We start from the raw sequence: 18,222 nt of genomic DNA, 5'->3' as shown, positions 1-18,222 counted from the left end.
CTCACCAGACTGCAGCTGCCCTGGAAACAATGGGCAGGGGCCACTGCTGTCCATACCCTCTGGAGTATGCACAGTCACCACCTGGACACATCCCTAAACAGCTGTAGCAAAGACCTGAGCAACTCCTGGCTGGGGAGAGGGAAAAGACCTGGGCAGTGCTGCTGTGAAGAAAAAGCAAGAGAATACCAGGAGAGAAAAGGACAGACAGGAGAAGACATCACCATGGAGCCTGGGGGCAACAGAGCAGGAGGAGGTTCAGGCTGGAGGTTAGGAAGAAGTTCTTCACAGAAAGAGAGATTGGCCATTGGAATGTGCTGCCCAGGGAGGTGGTGGAGTCACCATCACTGGAGGTGTTCAGGAGACTTGATGGGGTGCTTGGTGCCATGGCTTAGTTGATTAGATGGTGTTGGGTGATAGGTTGGACTTGATGATCTCAAAGGTCTTTTCCAACCTGGTTAATTGTATTCTAAGTTCCACCTGCTGCAACTCCTGGGGCTGAAGAGGCTGCTCAGAGAAGGGCTTGGACTGGGACTTTGGGATCTCTCCCTCCCCTCCACTGCTGGAGGACAGTGCAGCCAACCAGGATGACCTCTCCTCCAGGCCAAAGCTGCAGCAGGCTTCCTCACAGACCCAAACTGTCCTGGGGGGTGAGGGTGTGGTAAAAGAATTCCTTTCCTCTGCTCTCTCCCTCTTCTCTATTTTCTCTCTCTCTCCTGCAGATCCATCCACTTTATTCTGTTCATAAATAGTCTCAAGGGCTGTTGATATTTTGGCCTCCTTTGTGCCTCTAGTTTCACGACACTGAATATTCAAAGGAGCTGAGTCTCTTTCCCTCTCTGGACTGAGACAGCAAGGAGTGCCAGGACCAGGGACAGTGGCTTGGAGCTGGGAGAGGGCAGACTGAGGCTGGAGAGGAGGAAGAAATTGTTGGCAGTGAGGGTGGGGAGAGCCTGGCACAGGTTGCCCAGGGAGGCTGTGGCTGCCTCCTCCCTGGAGGTGTTGAGGGCCAAGGCTGGATGAGGCCTTGAGCAGCCTGGGCTGGTGGGAGGTGTCCCTGCCCATGGCAGGGGCTTGGAGCTGGATGGTCTTGGAGGTCCCTTCCTATTCTGTAGTTCCATAATCATCTGCTTTCTACACCTTCCAGCACTGAGCAAGCAGCCTGCAGAACCAGCTGGTCATTACCTGAAGAAAGAGTTCATGACCTGATGAGGGGTCAGGAGTTCTGCAAACTAAGTTGCAGAATAAAAATAAGGGAAAAAGAAACCCCAGCAACCACCACAACAACCACACAAAACCCAACCAGATCCACATTTCAAATCCCTTAAGAAAAATCAGCAGAGAGGAGAAACATTTTGGCACCAAGAGGAATCACAGCATGGAGGGGCTGGAAGGGACCCCTGGAGCTCCCCCAGCCCAAGCCCTGCTCCAGCAAGGCACCCACAGCAGCTTGCCCAGCAGCACAATGCCCAGGGGGGGTTGGAAGCTCTCCACACCAGGAGACTCCACAACCTCTCTGGGCAGCCTGCTCCAGGCCTCCAGCACCCTCACACCAAACAACTTTCTCCTCCTGCTCACATCCAACCTCCTGCCCTCCACTTTCTGCCCCTTGGCTCTTGCCTGTCCCTGGGCACCACTCAGCAGAGCCTGGCCCCAGCCTCTTGCCCCCCACAGCTCCTTTAGCTCTTGCTGAGCATTGCTCAGCTCCCCTCTGGGGCTGCTCTGCTCCAGGCTCTCAGCCCCAGGGCTCTCAGCCTTTGCTGCTCACAGAGCTGCTCCAGGACCCTCAGCAGCCTTGTGGCCAGGAATCATCCAGGACCACCTCAAAGCCCACCTCTGGAGAGTTGTTTTCACTCCTCCATGGTGAGAGGACAGCAGAATGCCAGGGGGGATGTCACAGATTCACTTACTGTGCACTTGCTCTGCCACTGAACAGCATCAGAATAACCTTGCATCAGCCAGGGGTGGCTCAGGAGATTATTGACTGTGATCCTCTTCTTGGGGTCCACCTGGGGGGACAATGAGAACTAAGTTAATCCTTCAGTGATTCAGGAAGGCTGATGGAACCATGTGTCTGCTGCTCAAAACATCAGGGTGGACAGAAGCTCACTGCAACTGCTCCACAGCTTCCACCAAAGGGAAGCTGCAGCCAGCTGGGGCTTGGGCTCTGCTCCTTAATATCAAGTGATGGAAGAAGATGAAAGGTCCTGAAATTGTGCCAGGGGAGGTTGAGGCTGGGCATGAGGAACAATTTCTGTGGTGCCAGAGTGGTCAGACACTGGCACAGGCTGCCCAGGGAGGGGGTGGAGTCCCCATGGCTGGAGGTGCTGCAGCAAGCTGTGGCCATGGCACCTGGGGCCAGGGTTTGGTGAGCATGGTGGGGTTGGACTGGATTGGATGAACTCAGAGGGCTTCTCCAACCCAAACCAGTCTGTGGTTCTGAGATGTGTGTCCCAGAAATACAGAGCATGGTCTTGGTCACTCAGATCCAGCCCAAACCCATATCTGATGCTACCTTCATTTATTGAGGAAGCTTTTAGTTGCAGAGTTAGGAGCAAACAGCTCCTGGCAGCCTGAAGCCTTTGTTTAACCCTTTCAATGATTTCTATACCAAATCACTCTTCTGAAAGCATTTTCAGCAGCAGACAGCACCAATCTCCCCATCAATGAAGTGTTCTACAAAAAATCACAGACTGGTTTGGCCTGGAAAAGGCCTCTGAGCTCACCCAGTCCAACCCCAACCCAGCCCCACCATGGGCACCAAACCCTGGCCCCGAGTGCCATGGCCACAGCTTGCTGCAGCACCTCCAGCCATGGGGACTCCACCACCTCCCTGGGCAGCCTGTGCCAGTCCCTCACCACTCTGGCACCACAGAAATTGTTCCTCATGCCTAACCTCAACCTCTCCTGGCACAGTTTAAGGACATTTCCTCTCATCCTCTCACTTGTTCCTAGGGAGCAGAGCCCAAGCCCCAGCTGGCTGCAGCCTCCTCTCAGGGAGCTGCAGAGAGCAAGGAGGTCTCCCTCAGCCTCCTCTGCTCCACACCAACCCCCCCAGCTCCCTCACCTGCTCCTCCCCAGCCCTCCTCTCCAGACCCTTCCCCACCTTTCTTGCCCTTCTCTGCCCCTGCTCCAGCCCTCAGTCTCCTTCTGGCAGTGAGGGGCCCAGAGCTGAAGGCAGCACTCAAGCTGCAGCCTCAGCAGTGCCCAGCCCAGGGGCACAAGCCCTGCCCTGCTCCTGCTGCCCACACCATTGCTGCTCCAGCCCAGGCTGCTGCTGCCCTTCTTGCCCCCCTGCCCACTGCTGCCTCAGCTCCAGCTGCTGCCACCCAGCACCCCCAGGGCCTTTCCTGCTGGGCACTTCCCAGACACTCTGCCCCCAGCCTGCAGCCTTCCTGGGGTGCTTGTGCCCCAAGGGCAGGACCCAGCCCTTGGCCTTGTTCCACCTCATCCCATTGGCCTCAGCCCATGGATGCAGCCTGCCCAAGTGTGATCCAGTGACCAGCAACAGCATCTTTACCTGCAACATCTGGCTGAGCAGCAGAGCACTGCTTGGAGACAGCCACTTTGGGACACTGTATTTTCCTTTCTGCAAGAAAGAAGGGGATGCAAGGTGAGCCTGGAGCAGATGCAGCACCTGGGTGTTTGAGACTCCTTGTCCAGGCAGGAAGAGCAGGCACCTGCAGGCTTAGCTTTGGGAAAGAAGAAGTTCAACAGCAAGCACAAACCCAGCTCTTTTGGCACAGAACCACAGAACTGTCAGGGCTGGAAGGGACCTCCAGGCTCACCCAGTCCCAACCCCCCTGCCATGGGCAGGGACACCTCACACCACAGCAGGTTGCTCACAGCCACCTCCAGCCTGGCTGCAAACACCTCCAGGGGTAAGGCTTCCACCACCTCCCTGGGCAACCTGTGCCAGGCTCTCACCACCCTCATGGGCAACAACTTCTTCCTCACAGCCAAGCTCAATCTCCCCACTTCTAGTTCTGCTCCATCCCCCCCAGTCCTAGCACTCCCTGACACCCTCACAAGTCCCTCCCCAGCTTTCCTGCAGCCCCCTGCAGATCCTGGAAGGCCACAAGAAGCTCTCCTGGGAGCCTTCTCCTCTCCAGCCTGCACAGCCCCAACTCTCTCAGGCTGTCTCCATGGCAGAGCAGCTCCAGCCCTCTGCTCCTCCTCGGGGCCCTTCTCTGGACACCTTCCAGCACCTCCAGAGACTTCCTGGGACAGAATCCCCTCCCTGGCGCTGCTGGCCACACTTCTCTGCATGCAGCCCAGGACACAATGCAGTGACAGCACAGAGCCCACAGGTCCTTACCATGATCTTCCTGAACACCCCCATGACATTGTCATCATCAAAGGGCAGGAAGCCACACAGCAGAGCATACAGCAGCACTCCCATGCTCCAGATATCTGCCTGCAGAAGAGAAAAGCAAGAGGAAAAATCACCAAACCTTGCTTGCAGAGCCCACACACAGCTCATGGCCAGCAGGCTCCTTCCAGACACCACTGCTCTGTCCCAGGGGAAAGCACTCAACCCACATTCAATTGTCAATGCACTCAAGCAGGAACACTCGTGACAGCAATGTCTCTCCCCAGGTCACCAAACTGCTGCATTGCCTCCAGCCTACAAGGATTTCACTGGCAGGAAGGGAACCAAGCTCACCACCAGGGATTTCCTACATCTGACTGCCTGCAGTAGCTCCCAGCACAGCTATCAGTGACTTAAAAGCCCTGAAATGGCCTCAGATTGTACCAGGGAGAGTTAGGTTGGCCATGAGGAACAATTTCTGTGCTGCCAGAGTGGTGAGGGATTGGCAGAGGCTGCCCAGGGAGGTGGTGGAGTCCCCATGGCTGGAGGTGCTGCAGCAAGCTGTGGCCATGGCACTTGGGGGCAGGGTTTGGTGCCCATGGTGGGGTTGGGGTTGGACTGGGTGGTCTCAGATAGCTCTTCCAACCCAAACACTGCCATGGCTGTGTGCCTGCCCAGGCACAGCAAGCTCTACATGCCTGCTACCAGCTCATGCTGTCATTCCCACTTAGGCCTTGAGGGAGAAGCAGGCTTGGAAATCACAGAGTCTCAGAATGTGAGAGGTTGGAAGCAATCTCTGGAGATCCTCCAGGATCACCCAGGGCAGGGCACACAGCAACACATCTAGGGGGGGCTCTGAACCTCTCCAGAGAAGGAGACTCCACAGCCTCTGTGGGCAGCCTGCTCCAGGGCTCTGGCACCCTCACAGTGACAGAGTCTTTCCTACATGGAACCTCCTCTGCTCCAGCTTGCACTGGACTCCATGGGCTGGGCTCCACTGGGCTTCAAGGACAACAACAAAGCAGGAGGGAGTAGCCCAGGACAATGAAGGAGGAGAAGACACTGAGACCCTCCAGCAGCACAGCAATTCCAGAAGCTTGAGAGGGTGGCAGCTGAGGCATTTTTAGTTGATTAGATGGTGTTGGGGGATAGGTTGGACTCAGTGACCTCAAAGGTCTCCTCCAACCTGGTTAATTCTATTCTATTTGGGGTGGACTGATGAAGGCAAGCAGCACGTCTGGGGGCCTGGAATGACGAAACACCAGGTTGGAAGGGACCCAGGGATCACAGAATCACAGAACTGTCAGGATTGGATGGGACCCTCAAGGCTCATCCAGTCCCAACCCCCTGCCATGGGCAGGGACACCTCACACCACAGCAGGTTGCTCACAGCCACCTCCAGCCTGGCTGCAAACACCTCCAGGCAGGAGGCTTCCACCACCTCCCTGGGCAGCCTGTGCCAGTGTCTCTGGTCTAGCCTTTCTAGGTGAGACAAAAATCAGCAAGCAAGGGTGGGTGGCCTGGTTTAGCCTGGGACAGAGATTATTTTCCTTCTCAACAGCTACAGGAAGTGTTTGGGATCCAGGATGGGATCTGGTGTGAGAAGAATGTTGGCCAGAAATCGGTGTGTGGGTAATCAGCAGAATAAGTTAGGAGATGGAGTGGCCAGCCACAGGGTTTTGGGTCTCAGCAGTTGAAGGCTGGAAGCCCTCTGCTGTGAGGCTTGGGGCTGTGCAGCCTGGAGAGGAGAAGGCTCCAGGGACAGCTTCTGATGGCCTTGCAGTGCCTAAAGGCTGAGCAGAAAGCTGGGGACAGACTTTTTCTCAGGGCCTCTTGTGCCAGGACAAGGGGGGAGGGTTTGGAGTGCAAGAGGGAGACTGAGAGTGGAGAGAAGGGAGAAATGTTTGAGCCTGAGGGTGGGGAGAGCCTGGCCCAGGGTGCCCAGAGAGGTGGGAGCTGCCCCATGGCTGGCAGCAGTGGGGGTCAGGTTGGTTGTGGCTGTGAGCAGCCTGCTGTGGTTGGGGATGTCCCTGGGGGCTGCATGGTGAGGGTTGGGCTGGAGCAGCTTGGGAAGTCCTTTCCCACCCAACCCCCTCTGAGAGTTGTGAGCCATGAGCTATCCCCAGGACTGCTGAGGTTGGCCACACAGCTTCTGAGCACCACCTGGGCCCAGGTGTCTCAGAGGCACTTCAGAGAGAGACCTGTCTGAGCCCCCAGGCTGTCACCTACCTCAGAGCCAATGTAAGCTTTGCCCTGGATCAGCTCTGGTGCTGCATAGGCTGGGCTCCCACAGCAGGTGCTCAGGCAGTAATCAAGGCCACCCTGCAAAGGAAGAGACACAGAGCAAAGGCCACAGTGGAGCACTGCCTCCAGCACAGCTCAGGTTTTCTGCCCATGACACAACAGAGGCCTCCTCCTCTCTGCTGGGTATGCACATCCAGCTCTTATTTGGGTTGGGTAATAAATGTCTAGGCAAATGGTCTAAGACCAGGAACAGCCCTACAGCAGCTGAGACCCCAAGCTGCTCACTCAGCTGTGAAGCCAGCAGCCCCCTCCCCTCCTCTCCACTTGCATCTCTGCACAGTTAGAAAGGGAAGAGAGTGCTCTGTGAGCTCCTGAGCAAGAAGCTACCTGCAGAACTGTCCCAGTGTTGCACAGACTGGTGAAATGGTTTAGGTGAGAAGTGACCATAGAATTGCCAGGGTTGGAAGGGACCTCGAGGTTCACAGGATCCCAGGGTGTTAAGGGTTGAAAGGGACCTCTGGAGATCTCCCAGTGCAAGCCCCTGCCAGAGCAGGAGCAGAGAATCCAGCACAGGTCACACAGGAACACATCCAGCCAGGGCTGCAAAGGCTCCAGAGAAGGAGACTCCACAACCTCTCTGGGCAGCCTGCTCCAGGGCTCTGGCAGCCTCCCACTGCAGAACTTCCTCCTCCTCTGGAGCTGGAACCTCCTGGGCTGCAGTTGCCATCCACTGCCCCTTGGCCTCTGGCAGGCTGCAGCTGAGCAGAGCCTGTCCCCTGCCTCCTGACCCCCAGCCCTCAGCTCTTGAGAGACATTGATCAGATCCCTCTCAGCCTTCTCCTCTGCAGGCTGAACAGCCCCAGGGCTCTCAGCCTCTCCTCCCCACACAGTGCTCCAGGCCCTTCCTCATCCTTGTAGCCCTCCCTTGGGCTCTGTGCAGCAGCTCCCTGTCCCTCCTGAGCTGGGGAGCCCAGACCAGGACAGAACACTCCAGTTGTGGCCTCACCAGGGCAGACCAGAGGAGGAGAACCTGCCTTGCCCTGATGCCCACACTCTTCTTCATGCACTGCAGGATGCCACTGCCCTTCTTGGCCCCCAGGGCACATTGCTGCCCTGTGGAGAACTTGGGACAAGTTATGTTGGGCCTCCAAGATGCTCTGAGTACAGTAAAATGCTCCCAGGACAAGGACCTTCCACTCAGTCAGACCTTCCTCCCACTGCACTGCTCAACAGCACCCACTTGGAGGTGAAGCTAAGAAGCTCCTAGGAGCTGAAGTGTAGGCTCAGGGAACAGCTGAGGGCACACAGGAGCAGGGCTGTGACTGGCAGCATTGTGAGTGTGCAGCAGCTGACTCAGGCCCAGTCTGTGGCAGCTCTTACCTTGGGCTTTGCACAAAGTCCAAAGTCTATCAGCTTCAGGTTATGGTTCCCATCAATCAGCAGATTTTCCTGGAGGAAGAGAAAGTGCTGAGGGCTCCCTCCTGCCACCCCAGCAGCCAGAAAGCCACATCTGCATTCACCTCACCTCCTCCAGCCATTAGCAGCTGCTCACAGCATCCCAGACTGGGTTTGGTGGGGAAGGACCTCCCAAGCAGCTCCAGCCCAGCCCCCTGCAGCCCCCAGGGACATCCCCAACCACAGCAGGCTGCTCACAGCCACAACCAACCTGACCCCCACTGCTGCCAGCCATGGGGCAGCTCCCACCTCTCTGGGCACCCTGGGCCAGGCTCTCCCCACCCTCAGGCTCAAACATTTCTCCCTTCTCTCCACTCTCAGTCTCCCTCTTGCACTCCAAACCCTCCCCCCTTGTCCTGGCACAAGAGGCCCTGAGAAAAAGTCTGTCCCCAGCTTTCTGCTCAACCTTTAGGCACTGCAAGGCCACCAGAAGCTGTCCCTGGAGCCTTCTCCTCTCCAGGCTGCACAGCCCCAAGCCTCCCAGCCTGGCCCCACAGCAGAGGGCTTCCAGCCCTGCCAGCACTGCTGTGGCCTCCTCTGGCCCTGCTTCACCAGGTCCCTGTCTGTGCTAAGGGCTCCAGAGCTGCCCCAGCATTGCAGGGAGGTCTCAGCAGAGCACAGCAGAGGGGCAGAATCCCCTCCCTTTCCTGAAGCCAGAGGATGGCCACCAGTTTGCTTTCTCAGTGAGGAGAGGCTGAGGGGAAGCATCTTTCAGCCTGCAGTGAATAAAGCCTCAGGGGAGAGCTCATGAGAAGCTTCTAATACCTACAAGGGGAGCACAGCAGAGTGGCCCCACAAAGTCTGTCCCCCAGGAAAGCTGCTGCAAAGGGGAAAACAGAGGTCCCTGCAGCACTGCAGCTCAGATCCCTGTCTCTGCTGCACTGCCAGCTGCAGTCTGCTGTTCAGAGGAAGCTCCTTCCTCAGACACAGCCACAACACAGCTCAGCTGGGAGGAGCTGAGGATAAGGACTTGGCTGGGTGGCTGCACCCAGAAAGCTGCAGCCCATGGCTCAGTGTCCAAACAGAGAGCAGTGACAAGGTCAGAACCTCAGGGGTGGGTTGGACTTGATAATGCTGAGGGCTTTTTCCAACCTGAATGTTTCTGTGATTGATTCTGTACTGGAACCAGTGCTGATGAACAGCTTTGTGGGTGACAAGGGCAGGGCCATTGAGGCTCCCTCAGACCCCACTGGGGGTGACACCAAGCTGTGTGGCCTTGTTGAGAGGCAGAAGGGCAGGGATCCATCCAGAGGCACCTGGACAGGCTGCAGAGCTGGGCCCAAGCCAACCTCCTACAGTTCACCAAGGCCAAGGGCAAGGTTCCTGCAGCTGGCTCAGGGCCATCCCCAGCACCAATCCAGGCTGGCTGAGGAGTGGCTGAGAGCAGCCTGCAGGAGAAGGCCTTGGGGGTGTCAGCTGGTGACAGACTCCCCAGGAGCCAGCAATGGTCCCTGGCAGCCCAGCAGGCAGCTGTGTGCTGAGCTGCAGCCAGAGCAGGAGAGCAGCAGCACTGGGAGGGGATTCTGCCCTCTGCTCTGACCCCACCTGCAGCACTGCCTCCAGCTCTGGGGCCCCCAGAACAAGGAGGACCTGGAGCTGCTGGAGAGGCTCCAGAGGAGGCCACAGAGATGAGCAGAGGGCTGCAGAACCTCTGCTGTGGGGCCAGGCTGGGAGAGTTGGGGCTGTGCAGCATGGAGTGGGCTCCAGGGTGACCTCAGAGCAGCCTCCCAATACCTGAAGGGGCTCCAGGAGAGCTGGGGAGGAACTTGGGACAAGGGCTGGGAGTGCCAGGATGAGGGACAATGGCTTGGAGCTAGGAGAGGGGAGACTGAGAGTGGAGAGGAGGAAGAAATTGTTGGCAGTGAGGGTGGGGAGAGCCTGGCACAGGTTGCCCAGGGAGGCTGTGGCTGCCTCCTCCCTGGAGGTGTTTGAGGCCAGGCTGGATGAGGCCTTGAGCAGCCTGGGCTGGTGGGAGGTGTCCCTGCCCATGGCAGGGGCTTGGAGCTGAATGAGCTTTGAGGTCCCTTCCATTCCAATCCATTCTGTGACTCTCTGACTCTAGGAAAGCAGCAGAGATCCTGCTTCAGAGGATGCAGGCACAGAGCCCTAAGCACAGGAATGCAGAGGGCATTGGTGGCTCTGGTTTCTGTTGTGGAGATGGAGCTGTCAGTTGGACCACAGAACCATCCAGGTTGGAAGAGACCTCCAGGATCACCAAGTCCAACCTCTCACCCAACCCTAACTCACCAACCAGACCATGGCTCTGAGTGCCTCATCCAAGCTCTCCTGAAACACCTCCAGGGATGGGGACTCCAGCCCCTCCCTGGGCAGCCCATCCCAAGGGCAGTCTCTCTCTCTGTCAACAACTTCTGTCGAAGATCAAGGCCTAAACCTCCCCCTGCACAGCTTGAGGCTGTGGCCTCTCTTCTGTGCTGGGTGCTGGGAGCAGAGCCCAGCCCCCACCTGGCTGCAACCTCCCTTCAGGCAGATGTAGACAGCAATAAGGTCTGCCCTGAGCCTCCTCTCTCCAGGCTGAACACCCCCAGCTCCCTCAGCCTTTCCTCACAGGGCTGTGCTCCAGACCCCTCCCCAGCTTTGTTGCCCTTCTCTGGACTCGTTCCAGCAAGTCAACCTCCTTCCTAAACTGAGGGGCCCAGAACTGGACACAGACTCAAGGTGTGGCCTAACCAGTGCTGAGCACAGGGCAGGATGACCTCCCTGCTCCTGCTGGCCACACTGTTCCTGACCCAGGCCAGGAAGCCCTTGGCCTTCTTGGCCACCTGGGCACACTGCTGGCTCATCTTCAGCTGCTGCCAACCACTACCCCCAGGTGCCTCTCTGCCTGCCTGCTCTCCTGCCACTCTGAACCCAGCCTGTAGGGCTGCCTGGGGTTGCTGTGGCCAGCATGGGGATGGGGCTGCCCAGGGCAGCATGGGGGGAGGGCTGAGGCTTACTGGCTTGAGGTCCCTGTGGGCATAGCCCTGGCTGTGGATGTAGGCCATGGCCGAGACGATCTGTCGGAAGAAGCTGCGAGTCTCCTGCTCCGACAGCCGGTCCTTGGAGATGATGTAGTCAAACAGCTCTCCCCCAGGGCAGTACTGCAGGGGCAGAGGGACACAGAGAGCTGCAGCACACACACAGGGCACAGGGACAGCAGCAGGAGCCCTGGGCAGCAGCTGCACCACAGCTGCAGCTGCCTCTGCTCCGCCGCGGCAGGCCCTGGGCTGGGGCTGAGGCAAACTGAGGAGAGAGTGGCAGAGGGGAAGGGGTCCCTGGAGGCCATCTCCTGCAGCCCCCTCCAGAGCAGGGCACACAGGCCCAACCACACAGGAACACATCCAGGCAGGGCTGGAAAGGCTCCAGAGAAGCAGACTCCACAACCTCTCTGGGCAGCCTGCTCCAGGCCTCCAGCACCCTCACACCAAACAACTTTCTCCTCCTGCTCACATCCAACCTCCTGCCCTCCACTTTCTGCCCCTTGCCCCTTGGCCTGTCCCTGGGCACCACTCAGCAGAGCCTGGCCTCATCCCTCAGGAGAAGGAAGCTCCACCACCTCTCAGGCTGCTGCCCAGGGCTGTGTCCCCCCTGCCCAGCGTAACTCTCACCTCCAGGACCATGAATATCTTCTTTCTTGTCTCTACCACATGATAGAGCTGGCAGATGTGCTGGTGGCTCAGGTTCTTCATGGCATCAATCTCCACCTTCACACGGGGCAGGTCGTCCTAGGAGACAACCACCACAGCAAGCTGTGGCCCTGGGGGATGCTCTGGGGGGTGGCACACAGCACCAGGCCTGGGTGGCACACAGCACAGTGCCACAGCAGCTCTGGCATCCAAGAACCCACAGGCAGCTCAGCAAACCCCTCTGCTGCTGCTGCTGCTCCCCTGCCCTGCTGGCAGGTTGGGTCAGCAAGGCCCCAGAGCAGCAGGTGTGAAAGAGCTGCTGGCTGCTCCCCTCAGCTGTGGCAGTTTCAGGCTGTGCCCCTGGAAAAGGTTCCACAGGCCTTGAGCAGAGAGTGAGAGAATGCAAACAGATTACCATTGGCTGTACAAACCAAGCCACAACACAGGCAAGCAAGGACAAGATCTAAGCCACCCCTTCGGTCTGACCTTTAGTGAGTTGAGGGGGAAGCTGTGGGTCACCCCCCTGGTTCTGCCCCGGGGAGGTTCTTGTGCTGCTTACAGCCTGTAAATGTCTGTCCATAACTTCACTTTGTGCACATTCCATGCAATTCATTGCAGTTCTGCTTGTAAAGGGAGCTTCCTTTGCTTCCAGCTGAGCTGGTCTAGCAAGGTTATGATGGGGGGGGAGGAATTTCCAACCCACATCACCACAGCAGTATCCTGCATGGACTGCTGGAAGAGCCTTTAATTCCTCCCCTTTGCAGCCCTCCCACAAGAGGAGCCAAGATTCCACAGAGCCACAGAGTGCTAGAGGGTGTGAGGGACCTCCAGAGATCACCCAGCCCAAGCCCTGCCAGGGCACACAGGAGCACATCCAGGGGGGTTGGAAGGTCTCCACCCAAGGAGGCTCCACCACCTCTCTGGGCAGCCTGCTCCAGGCCTCCAGCACCCTCACCCTGACAAAGTTTTCCCTCCTGTTCCCCTGGCACCTCCTCTGCTCCACCTGGCCCCCAGTGCCCCTTCTGCTCTCCTGGGACATCCCTGAGCAGAGCCTGGCTCCAGCCCTGCACATCTTTGTCCCCAGCCGTGAGGGCAGCCCTCAGGCTCCTCTGCTCCAAGCAGCCCCACAGCTCCCTCAGCCTGGCCCCACAGGAGAGGTTCCACTGCCTGCAGCAGCTCTGTGCCTCTGCCAGGGACTCTCTCCAGCACTTCCCTGAGCTCCTTCTGGAACTGAGGGCCCAGAACTGGACACCAGGTTGCAGATGTGGCCTCGGCAGGCCAGAGCAGAGGGGCAGGAGAACCTCTCTGACCTACTCCCCACAGCCCTTCTGGTGCCCCCCAGGATGCCCTTGGCCTCCTTGGCCACCAGGGCACCTTGCTGCCTCAGGGGCATCCTGCTGGCCACCAGGACCCCCAGGTCCCTCTCCTCTGCGCTGCTCTCCACAGCTCAGGCCCCAGCCAGCTCCCTGGGGCTGTTCTCTCCCAGCTGCCAGACTCTGCCCTTGCCCTTCTTGGCTTTCATTCCCTTTCTGCCCACCCAGCTCTGCAGCCTGCCCAGCTCTGGCTGGATGGCAGCACAGCCTGAGGGCTCTCCCCACTGCTCCCAGCTTGGTGCCACCAGCAAACTGGCTGCCAGTGCCCTCTGTGCCCTCAGACAGGTCCTTGGTGAAGACACTGAACAGCTCTGGTCCCAGCACTGACCCCTGAGGGACCCCACAAGGCACAGGCCTCCAGCTGGACCCTGTCCCACTGACCACAGGCCCCTGAGGGACCTCACCCAGGAAGACAGCAGCTCTGTGGCCTTCTGTTGAACTCCCTGTCAGTCCCCAACCCCTACAGTCAATACCCCAGAGGAGCAGCAAGCAGCAGGCCTCCTGTGGCTCCCCATGCCCCGGGGAACAGCAGAGGAGGCTGCAGACCTGGAGGCCTCCTTTTGGCTTACCCCTAGGGCAATTTTGTCCATGATTTTGATTGCCACTTTTTCACCTGTGAGATGATGTCTTGCAAGCTTGACCTTGGCAAACCCTCCTGGAAATCAAGAAGCAGGCAGGCAGTCAGAGCTCAGGCTGGGGATGTGTTCTCTCCCCTGCAACCTCACAGCTGCTCTGCAGTGTGCACAGCCTGCAAGGGGCTTAGCTGGGGGAAGAAGCCACAACTGACACCAGCTTCCAGGACAGAGCTCTGTCCCCCACAGCAAACACTTGAAACAGAGAATCATGGAAGGGTTTAGGTGGGAAAGGACTTCCCAGGCTGCTCCAGCCCAACCCTCACCATGCAGCCCCCAGGGACATCCCCAACCACAGCAGGCTGCTCACAGCCACAACCAACCTGACCCCCACTGCTGCCAGCCATGGGGCAGCTCCCACCTCTCTGGGCACCCTGGGCCAGGCTCTCCCCACCCTCAGGTTCAAACATTTCTCCCTTCTCTCCACTCTCAGTCTCCCTCTTGCACTCCAAACCCTCCCCCCTTGTCCTGGCACAAGAGGCCCTGAGAAAAAGTCTGTCCCCAGCTTTCTGCTCAGCCTTTAGGCACTGCAAGGCCACCAGAAGCTGTCCCTGGAGCCTTCTCCTCTCCAGGCTGCACAGCCCCAAGCCTCCCAGCCTGGCCTCACAGCAGAGGGCTTCCAGCCCTGCCAGCACTGCTGTGGCCTCCCCTGGCCCTGCTCCACCAGGTCCCTGTCTGTGCTGAGGGCTCCAGAGCTGCCCCAGCACTGCAGGGAGGTCTCAGCAGAGCACAGCAGAGGGGCAGAATCCCCTCCCTGCCCCTGCTTGGTGCCAAGCCATAGACTCTGCTGTAAAGAGTTAATCTACAGTCTGGTAAGCTAGCCCCAGGTAAGGAAGTCAGACAGCTGCACACATCTGTCTGCAGCCACAGGTGAAGCCTACCTGTTCCAATGGTCTCATGCAGTTCATAGTACTTGAGAATTTCTTCATAGTCACCCAGAGCCATTCTCAGGGGCGCAAGGATCTGCAATTCCTCTCAGCACCTGCAAGGAGAAAGCAGAGCCAGGGTTCCACCCTGGCCACTGTGAGCAGACTCCTGGACATTTGCTGCAGCTCTGTTTGGGGAAGGGCAACTGGTGAGCAGCTTTCAGAGTAGTCTTGGTTGGAAGAGACTTTTAAGGTCATGGAGTCCAACCCTGAGCCCAGCACTGCCAGGGCAGCACCAAGCCATGGCCCTCAGCACCACAGCTCTGAAACCCCTCCAGCCATGGGGACTGCACCACTGCCCTGGGCAGCCTGGGACAGGCCTGGACAATCCTTTTGGGGCAGAAATTTTTCACAGGATGGTAGGGGTTGGAAGGGACCTCCAGAGATCATCCAACCCAACCCCCTGCCAGAGCAGGGTCACCCAGAGCAGGGCACACAGGAACACACCCAGGCAGGTTTTGAGTATCTCCAGAGAGGGAGACTCCACAACCCCCCTGGGCAGCCTGCTCCAGGGCTCTGCCACCCTCACAGGGAAATAATTCTTCCTCCTGTTTCCAGGGAACTTCCTATGCCTCAACTTCCACCACTGCCCCATGTGCTGGCACTGGGCAGCACCCAGCAGAGCCTGGCTCCATCCTCTGGGCATCACCCTGCACATCTTTGTCAGCAGCAATGAGATCACCCTCAGGCTCCTCCTCTCCAAGCTACAGAGCCCTCAGCTGCCTCAGGCTCTCCTCATGAGGAAGATCTTCCACTGCCTGCAGCAGCTCTGTGGCTCTGTGCTGGGCTCTCTCAAGCAGTTCCCTGAGCTCCTTCTGGAACTAAGGGGCCCAGAACTGGACACAATATTCCAGATGTGTTCTCAGCAGGGCAGAGCAGAGGGGGAGGAGAACCTCTCTGACCTACTGACCACAGCCCTTCTAATGCACCCCAGGATAGTGTTGGCCTTCCTGGCCACAAGACCACACTGCTGGCTCTTTCCTCCTTGTGTCTAACCTGAATCTCCCCGGGAGCAACTCGAGGCAGTTTCATAGAACCACAGAATGGTTTGGGTGGGAAGGGACCTCCAAGCTCACCCAGCTCCAAGCCCCTGCCATGGGCAGGGACACCTCCCACCAGCCCAGGCTGCTCAAGGCCTCATCCAGCCTGGCCCTCAGCACCTCCAGGGAAGAGGCAGCCACAGCCTCCCTGGGCAGCCTGTGCCAGGCTCTCCACACCCTCACTGTCAGTCTCCTACAGACCAGGACCCTAAGGCTGCCTCCATAAGCCGACAGCTTCCTCCTCCACAGGACGAATATCGAGACGCAGAAAGACGCCGCAGGGCCCAACCCTCCCCCGCTTCCCTCCGCCTCCTCCCCCGGCTGTCCGCAGCTTGGCTCCCGCGCCGACCGTACCCCTAAGGCACCACACGGCGAGGGCCCGAGTTTAGACTCCGGCTTCCCCGGGGCCTTACCGCAGGGTGCCCAGAGAGAGGGCCGCGGGCCGCGGGCAGTAGCGGCACAGTCGCTGGCTCTGTCGCGGGGGAGAGGCGGGGGGAGGGGGGGGGGCGGTGGGAAGAGGCGGCGGCCGCAGTCACAGGCCCAGGGGAGCGGCGGCGGCGGCGGCGGTAGGGGGGCGGTAGGGCAGGGGTAGCGGGGCAGCGGTAGCGATGGTAGGGGCGCGGCGGGGGAACGGAAGCGGCGGCAGGGGCGCGGCGGCAGTAGTCACAGGCACGGCGACGCCCCCAGCGCGGACGTTGCCGTTCAAATCTCCCGGCCGCCTAGCCGCTTCCGGCCAGGCCTCCCCGACAACCAATCCCCGCGCAGGGCCTGACCGGAAGAGGCGGGGACGCGCCGCCCGTGATGGGCGGGAGGTCGATGCGGCCATGATGGAAGGGTCACCGCTGCTCTCTCTTTGCCGGCGGGGACAGCCTCGCCTGTGGCCGCTCTCCATGTAGATGGGAAGCAGCACGGGCTCTCACCGGGAAGCTCGTGGTCTCCATCAACCCGCATACACCGGAGCCCTGCCCCGCCGGGTGTGCCGCCACGCACAAGATGGCGTGCGGGGCGGGGCCGGACTGCGGCTGCTAGCGGACTCGGCAGGCCCTGCGCCTCTCCCGTCCGGTGCCCACACCGCGGCGCCGCTGCAGCCCGGGCCCCGTGAGGAACGGGCACAGCAGCACAGGGCTGGCTGTGCCAAGGCTGGGATCGAACGTCAGCCTTGGCTGTAGCTTGCTGCTCCCTTGCAGCCTTTTACTTTCGTGGTCTCGTCCGGAAGCCACACGCCGAGAAACAAAGGGGAAGAACGCACGCTTCTTTAAATGCCTGGCAGAGTAAATCTCTCTCGAATGAAGAGGAGGGGGCAGCCGCTGCTGGTGTGGGAGGCCTGGGGACATGGCAGGGTGGGAGCCTGTCTGGGTGTCTGAGGGGCAGCAGGATGGGGCAGAAGCCCTTGTGAGAAACGAACTCACTGCTGACATTTATAACCAGTTTATTATATAATAAAGGCAACACAGCGCTGGGCGCAGAGCGAGTTTGCTGGAGGCGCGCCTTAACAACACGAGCTGAACTTATATAGACGACAAACATACATATTAATATAGAACATACATATTCATATATTCCCCAACACGCTCCCACCCCTCTCCATCAGGACTGAGACAAAACCTGCACTCCTGACCCGGCCAGTCGTCAGACCTGTTGGCGCCCCACCCCTCTCTCCCAATGCCCCACACAATACAAACCAATCAGCCCGATGACCGAACCCCACGGTCCCTGCCAAAGACAAATACTAAAGGCAACACAATTTCTCACAATCCCTCCCCTTCTTTTTACTGCGTTTGGCTTGAGCCATAATAACCTAACTCAGCAACAATTCTACAATAAGCAAAAAAGGATTCCAATTTCAACTCCCTGGTAAAAGCAATGGAATAACAACTGATGTTCCTTGCCTGAAAATAGTTTCTGTTCTACTTTACACAGGGAGTGGATATGGTATATATATACCCACAACCTTCTCCCTCTGAGGGGTTAATCCTGGGAATTAGGAGTTCGGTTTGACTTGCAACTCCACTCACATGGCCTATGGGGTTGCTGCCCACAGCCATGGCTCTGGATCTTCTTCGTGGCAATCGCAGAGGTCTACCCGGTCTTGTCTCCTTCAATCCCACCAATCTGCTTGGATTATATCCCCGTGTCCAAGGAAATTTTATGTTTTCAGGCAAGGACCATTACCACTCCTGCTCTGATAGTGGAACTCGTCTGATGACCATCCTTAGGTCCTCCATTTGGGGTACCACAGTCCATTCGGTGGGTGGATCCACGGCTCCTTTAACTCTTGTGGCGTGTGTCCATCCTCTCTCTCGGCTGTCCGCACTGCAGTCTCTGTAGTAAGCAAGACCTGAAAGGGTCCTTCCCACTGAGGTGTTAAGTGTTTGTTCTTTCCACATCTTTATCATAACCCAATCTCCTGGTTTAAATTCGTGGATTTGGAAATCTAAAGGAACTGACTGAGATAACATCCCTTGAGCCCGTAAATGTTGTAATGTTCTCCCAATTGCCATCACATAGTTTCTAATGTTTTTGACCCCCCCCAATTCATAATTAGCCATTTCCCTCCCACCTTGTAAATAAGGTAACCCAAACATCATTTCATAAGGTGATACACCAACATCAGATCTCG

The 18,222-nt window shown here is 58.3% G+C and overlaps 2 protein-coding genes across 2 annotated transcripts in view; one reads left to right on the top strand and one right to left on the bottom strand.

Moving 5' to 3' along the window:
• Positions 1–14,597, bottom strand: part of MELK (maternal embryonic leucine zipper kinase) — a 28,962-nt gene extending 14,365 nt beyond the window's left edge. Inside the window, exons 1-9 of the mRNA XM_054177800.1 lie at positions 14,518–14,597; positions 13,574–13,659; positions 11,614–11,730; positions 10,963–11,106; positions 7,934–8,002; positions 6,539–6,631; positions 4,316–4,414; positions 3,518–3,586; positions 1,908–2,006 (exon numbers count right to left, since the gene is read on the bottom strand). Of these exons, the coding sequence (XP_054033775.1) occupies positions 1,908–2,006; positions 3,518–3,586; positions 4,316–4,414; positions 6,539–6,631; positions 7,934–8,002; positions 10,963–11,106; positions 11,614–11,730; positions 13,574–13,659; positions 14,518–14,581 (840 nt within the window). The 5' untranslated portion in view covers positions 14,582–14,597. The remainder of the gene's footprint in view (positions 1–1,907; positions 2,007–3,517; positions 3,587–4,315; positions 4,415–6,538; positions 6,632–7,933; positions 8,003–10,962; positions 11,107–11,613; positions 11,731–13,573; positions 13,660–14,517) is intronic.
• A 1,901-nt stretch (positions 14,598–16,498) lies between these two features.
• The window catches only part of ERAP1 (endoplasmic reticulum aminopeptidase 1), a 35,777-nt gene continuing 34,053 nt past the window's right edge, over positions 16,499–18,222 (top strand). Inside the window, exons 1-2 of the mRNA XM_054177799.1 lie at positions 16,499–16,700; positions 17,761–17,849. Coding sequence (XP_054033774.1) covers positions 16,499–16,700; positions 17,761–17,849 — 291 coding nt within the window. The remainder of the gene's footprint in view (positions 16,701–17,760; positions 17,850–18,222) is intronic.

This window comes from Dryobates pubescens, chromosome Z, assembly GCF_014839835.1.
Source record: "Dryobates pubescens isolate bDryPub1 chromosome Z, bDryPub1.pri, whole genome shotgun sequence".
Lineage (NCBI taxonomy): Eukaryota > Metazoa > Chordata > Aves > Piciformes > Picidae > Dryobates > Dryobates pubescens.
The sequence above is the reverse complement of the archived record's forward strand: the minus strand, read 5'-3'. Positions and strand labels throughout refer to the sequence as shown.